The 6,444-nt window shown below is 30.6% G+C and overlaps 1 protein-coding gene across 1 annotated transcript; it reads right to left on the bottom strand.

Moving 5' to 3' along the window:
- Window positions 1-4,901: 4,901 nt before the first annotated feature.
- Window positions 4,902-6,035, bottom strand: LOC122499769 (ATP-dependent DNA helicase PIF1-like). Its single transcript, XM_043608272.1, has one exon. It carries the CDS (start codon window positions 6,033-6,035, stop codon window positions 4,902-4,904), a length of 1,134 nt encoding a protein of 377 aa, XP_043464207.1.
- Between the last annotated feature and the right edge of the window lie 409 nt (window positions 6,036-6,444).

Below are 6,444 nucleotides of genomic sequence, written 5' to 3'. Positions count from 1 at the left end.
AATTATAGTAATTCAAAATGAGAGAATAATTTGTGAAAATTACGATTTCCAAATCATGAGTTTGAGGTAACGCCAGTTGGAGAAAAAATTTTTTTTAGACTTCATATTTTTACAACATGAAGAATAAACTCTACGCTTTAATTCTCATACAAATTCATTTTAAAATAAACACTAATTGCTTCAAATTTTGTAAAAGTAATTACTCGTGCTCTAGAAATTTTTCAAGTAATGTGAATTACAAATTTGCAATTTACACTCTTTTGTTTTGCCTTTTAACCACACTTTTGAAAATATGTGCTTGTTTCTCATTGCAAAGTGAAAACATGGCACCAAAAACTGAAATAAGTAATAATGATAGGGTTAAAATTTGTACTTTACGTGAACAAGGATATACTTTGAGAGAAATAGCCAGTGAAATTAACACTTCGGTTTTTGGAGTACAGTACGTATTAAAAAGGAAAAAAGAAACTGGAAACTATGAAGACCGAAAACGAAGCGGTCGTCCAAAAGTTACAACTCGTCGTGAAGAACGTTATCTAATTATTAGAAGCCTGAAGAACAGAAGGCGTACAGCCCAAGATTTGCGGGCAGAAATAAATGAAAACAGAATAAATCCAATCAGTAAGGGTACGGTGAAAAATATATTAAAAAAAGCTGGACTTAAAGGTTGTGTGTCAAAGAGAAAGCCAATATTAAAAACTGAGCATAAAAGAAAACGACTTCAGTGGGCTAAAAATTATCGCAATTGGACAGTAGAGCAATGGAGAAAGGTTTATTATATAAATTAAAATAAAAAAATATTCTGTTTCATTTTTTACAGACTTTAACTTTAACATTTTACAAATTTACGTAGGTACTTTGGACAGACGAATCCAAATTCGAATTGTTTGGCTCAAAAAGAAAAGTTTATGTTAGAAGGCGGATAAACGAAAAGTTCTTGTCTGAGTGCGTAACACCGACAGTCAAGCATGGAGGTGGCAGTATTATGGTTTGGGGTGCATTTGGAGGTTCGAAGGTTGGCCATTTGATTGAAATTAAAGGAATACTAAATAAAGAGGGTTACCACAATATTTTACAGCGTCATCTGATTCCTTCAGGATTAGAAAATATTGGCAAAGGCTTTATTTTGCAGCAAGATAATGACCCCAAACATACCTCGAAGCTCTGCAAAAATTATGTAAAAAAGAAAGAAGATAAGGGAATACTAAAAGTTATGGTATGGCCTCCTTACTCACCTGATTTGTCTCCAATTGAATTATTGTGGGATGAATTAGATAGACAAATTTGCCTTGTGAAATGGGACGAAATTACAACAGAAACACTCGAGAAACTGCTAGCTAGAATGCCTCGAATTTGCAAAGCAGTCATTAGCGCAAAAGGGGGGTATTTTGATGAAAAAACAGTTTAGTTTATAATTGTAATTTAATAAATAAATGTGTTCTAATTAGTTTATGTTTTATATAGTAATAAAATAAATATAAACTTAAAATTTGTTTCACTTAAATTGTATAAGTTAATTAAATACATATCTAAATTTGTTAAGTATAAAATTATTTTTGAATTAAAAATTTATGAAGAAACATATATATTTTTTATATTATTAGTCTGCATTTAAAACAATCAAGAGGTTATTTATTGATTTCTACACGTAAATCTTGAGCGGAAAGCTTTCTGTTCTCCAGCACATATTTTCAAAAGTGTGGTTAAAAGGCAAAACAAAAGAATGTAAATTGCAAATTTGTAATTCACATTACTTGAAAAATTTCTAGAGCACGAGTAATTACTTTTACAAAATTTGAAGCAATTAGTGTTTATTTTAAAATGAATTTGTATGAGAATTAAAGCGTAGAGTTTATTCTTCATGTTGTAAAAATATGAAGTCTAAAAAAAATTTTTTCTCCAACTGGCGTTACCTCAAACTCATGATTTCGAAATCGTAATTTTCACAAATTATTCTCTCATTTTGAATTACTATAATTTCTTATTTATATTATTAAAATTATTGTATCTTTGTTCATTTGACGCCAAATTTAATAAACTTTCAATTGAACCTAGTTTGATAGCTTTAACTGCTAGTTTCGCTGATATATTTGCATTTGAAGAGGAGCAAGTATTTTCAAATGATTCACACAAATGTACTGAAACTTTTTGACCCCAGTGTACTAACAGAGAAAAAATCCCCACACGTTGGGAGTTGAACGCACGACCCTAACATTTGTAAACCGATAACCTAACCACTTAACCACGCTCGCTCGGTACGATGCATTGCATGATACTTCAGGTTATTGTTGTCATCATAAGTCATATGAACTATTCCATTATAAATGCCTCAAAATAATAAAACTGAAGTCAGTAACATTTTCGTTGACGCAAAATGAGAAAAGAATTTTTTTAAAGATCAAAATGCAAATAATTTCTGATAAAAAGAACTTAATTGTTCTTTTCATTACATCCTGCATAGATTTTTAATCCATTCGGGGAGGGAAAGTCAATTGTTATTTAAAAATTGAAGTTTTTATCTCATTTCGTCGACGTAAACGTTGGAAACTTCAGTTTCATTCAAAAAAATATGATTTTAACAGAAGTTAACAAATCCGTGAACGGTTTTAAAAATTTAACTTGAAAAATATATTGTAACGAAAATTTTAATTGAGTTAATTAACTGAAGCTTAAATCAAAGCTCATGAAACTTTAAATAAATCTTTAATGTCAGCAGTTTTTCAATATTGGGTGCAAAAGTTAACTGAACATTGCATGAAGTAGAAATTTTTTTAATTTAAATGAATTTTTTCTTTAAAGGAGGAAGTTTAAAGAAAATTTTAAAAAGTTTTGAAAAACTTAAAAAATTAAAGAAAATTGTAAACATTCATGCAATGTTTAGTCAACTTATGCGCCCAACATTGAAAAACTGCAGATATTTAAAGATTTATTTTAACTTTCATAAGCTTCGGAACTAAGGATACACTGTAAATATGCTGATAGCCAAGGAAAAACTAACATAACCTTTAAATTCAACTGGTAAATTAGTAAATTTGACTATGTCATATTTTTATACAACAGATTTAATCAGTAACTTATATTTTACTAATCGAATCAGTAACTTTCTACTAATTATCAGTAACTCAATTCTGATAATAGCAATTAGTAGAATTCTACTGATAATTATTTGTCAAATTTTACAAATGCAAAGTTAAAAGTAAACATTTCAGTTCAATATTGTATCAATCTTGCTATGAGATGTTTAAATATTACTTCAAATTACACATAAACAATTACTGATACATATTTTTAAATATATTTATAACTTATAATCTAACAAGAAGCTCTAGCTATTACCAAGTTAGGGCCAGGTTAAGGTACATTCCAAGCTAGGACCATTATAGACCCAATAATCAATATTGGTTTGGTTGTGCCAGGAAATATTATTTTTGAGTTTTCTAAATGTAAATTAGATTTTCCGAAGTATACCTACTACCAAAACCTTGTCTCGCTTCGCGTCCAACGTTCATACCTACCAACGACCCTACCATAAAAAATCGGTCCTTGCAGGCTGGTAAGATGTATTCGCAATGTGTACTCCTTTTTCCCACTCTTCACCAGTTTTCATCTTTTTCTATCCTTTACATATTTTTGGCTAATTTTTCTCTATCTCTTTTTCCAAGCGACGCTTAGGTTAGGTAGTAGCCATTTTTCATTCAGTATTTGCCTCCTTCTCGTCCTGATCACAACCTCGCTCCGAGTACTAAATATTTCTAATAAATTATTGATTTTTGTTAATTTAAATTGCTGTATTTTATTTATCATTATAAATTACCCAATTGGTTTATACACCTGTCTTCAGCCTTACATTCTTGGCTATACAAGTGTTTCTCTTACAAAATATTTCTTATGTACATTTCCTAATACCAAGTTTTGCGCCTACAGAGCGACTTGATAATTAGGAGTACTCGCATTTGCATGGACCACCCGTCTAATGGGTTTTCTCGCCAGTGGAGAGGGAAACTGTAGAAAACCTCTCCTGAGTACAACCGGTTTATCGACAGTCGAGTTCTAATGGTGTGTACCGGACAATAATCGACAATGCACATCATTATACCTCGACGTCAAACCTCCCGCTCAGATTGTCTCACGTGCCGGAAAAATACCAAGCCGAATGGGCGCGAACCAAGGGTACTTACCCTTGGTCCTTAAACGACCGCCAAGCGAGGCATCTATCCGACTGAGCTAATCTGTCGGTACTTTTTAAAAATTCAAAATGGCGGATCCAATATGCCGGAAAAATGTTTCAAATTTGATCCGATTTCCTTAAAACGTGTTACTCGGAGGCTTATGGGGCCACAGATTACGAATATGAAGTTACTTTTTAGAAATTAAAAATGCCGAATTCAATATGGTGGACAAATTTTCAAATTTGATAATATTTAATTAAAACTTGTTACTCGCGGGTTTTTAGGGTATCTGATTACGAATATGAAGTCACTTTTAAGAAATTCTAGCTTCATACTGTTATATAATGCAAACAATTTGTTATTATTACAAGCTTTAAGCGAATTGTATCAAATTTGAACATTTTTTTTCAGTCATATGGGACCCGCCATTTTGAATTTTGAAAAAGTGACTTCAGATTTGTAATCAGCGACCCTAAAAACCGCCGAGTAACAAGTTTTAATCGAATCTGATCAAATTTGAATTTTGTCCGACATTTTGGATTTTAAAAAAAACTTTAGATTTATAATCGGGGACCTTAAAAACTGTTAAAGAATGAGTAACAGAATAATTTACCTCGTTTTTTGCTTTTAATTCATACGAGACCGAACGCGCGCTCTAGCACGCGTGTTTACTTCTTTTATTTAATACTTATTTAAGTAATAAATCATATTAATCAATTAGTATTTAATTTATTAAACATACAATTCTTTATATACATAGTTTTTAACAATGTAAGATGTTCGTTGACTCCCAAGAAAAATTTTAAGAGATTCCCAAGAACGAACTCTTGAAAATGCAACATATAATTGTCCATGATTAAATACATCTTTTCGTAAATCAATTCCAATCATATCAAATGTTTGACCTTGACTCTTATTAATAGTCATTGCAAATGCTAATTTTATTGGAAATTGGCGTCTTTTAAATGTAAACGGATACAAATTTTCACAATATAAGTCTATTCTATGTATAAATACTACATCACCAGCTTTATCACCTGTTAAAATTTTACACCGTAAAAGATTATTCGCAAGCTCTAACACTTGTAATCTTGTTCCGTTACACAGTCCTTCATTGATACTTAAATTTCTAACTAACATAACAATACAATTGACTCTTAATCGTAATTCGTATGGTGGAAAGTTAGGAGGATTTAATGTATTTAAGTATTCTGGCAAAAGTCCATCATTAATTTCTCCATTGTCACAATTTCTAACGCTATCGACGCTAGTATAGATTTTTTCCGTATTTTTATCAAGAAGTTCTACAACTCTGCAATTGATTTCTTCAACGTCAATGTTTCTTGCAGCTAAAATTTCAACTTTTGATAAATTTTCATATTTACGTTCTGCAATCAATGAACCAAAAATTGTGCGAACAATATCATCAGATTTTGAGGCTACACATTCTGGTAGCAATAAATTATTATCTTTATCATTTAAGATTCCATCACCAACAGATAATAGAAATTTTGCAAATTCTGTTTCTTCTGATAAAGTTCGCATATTTTTAGTCAGTGTATGTAAAGAGAAATTTTTCCAAAGAGAACTAAATTTAATTGACAAATTGACCATTTCACTTCGAGTAGCATGAATTTTTACAGGTAAAAGTTGCCTGAAATCTCCACTAAGTACCATTACTTTTCCACCAAATGGTAAATCTACGTTCATAAAATCACGCAAAGTTCTATCAATTAATTTTAAAGCATAACGGGGTGCCATTGGTGCTTCATCCCAGATAAAAACATCAACTTGCTTCAAGTATTCAGCATCTTTAGATTGACTTTTGAAATTTGAGACAAAGTCTGAAAACAAAGGTACTGGCATTCCAAATGTTTTATGAAGTGTCTTTCCATGAGGAAATAATATTGCTGCAATACCCGTAAATGCCGTGGTGCAAATAGTTTTTTTCTTACTTTTTAATAAATAATATAATGTAGTATAAATAAATGTTTTACCCGATCCACCAGGACCATCTATATAAAAGCATGACGATGGTTTGTTTAATAAAACAGCTTCCAAAATCATATCAACAACACTTTTTTGTTGACAATTTAATTTTAAGTATTGAGTTTGACCCAGTTCTTCGTGATTTTCTATGATAAAGTTATTGCTACTATCAATATTTACATTTGTATAATTTACGACATCAGATAAAAACGAAAATTTACTAATGTCTAAATTTTCATTAGAAAGAATATTATTAAATTCTAAAATTGTGTGTCTATAAGAAATT

This window comes from Leptopilina heterotoma, unplaced genomic scaffold (genome assembly GCF_015476425.1).
Source record: "Leptopilina heterotoma isolate Lh14 unplaced genomic scaffold, ASM1547642v1 Lhet_175, whole genome shotgun sequence".
Classification (NCBI taxonomy): Eukaryota; Metazoa; Arthropoda; class Insecta; order Hymenoptera; family Figitidae; genus Leptopilina; species Leptopilina heterotoma.
Note: the sequence above shows the minus strand (reverse complement) of the source record. Positions and strands in the feature narration are given on the sequence as shown.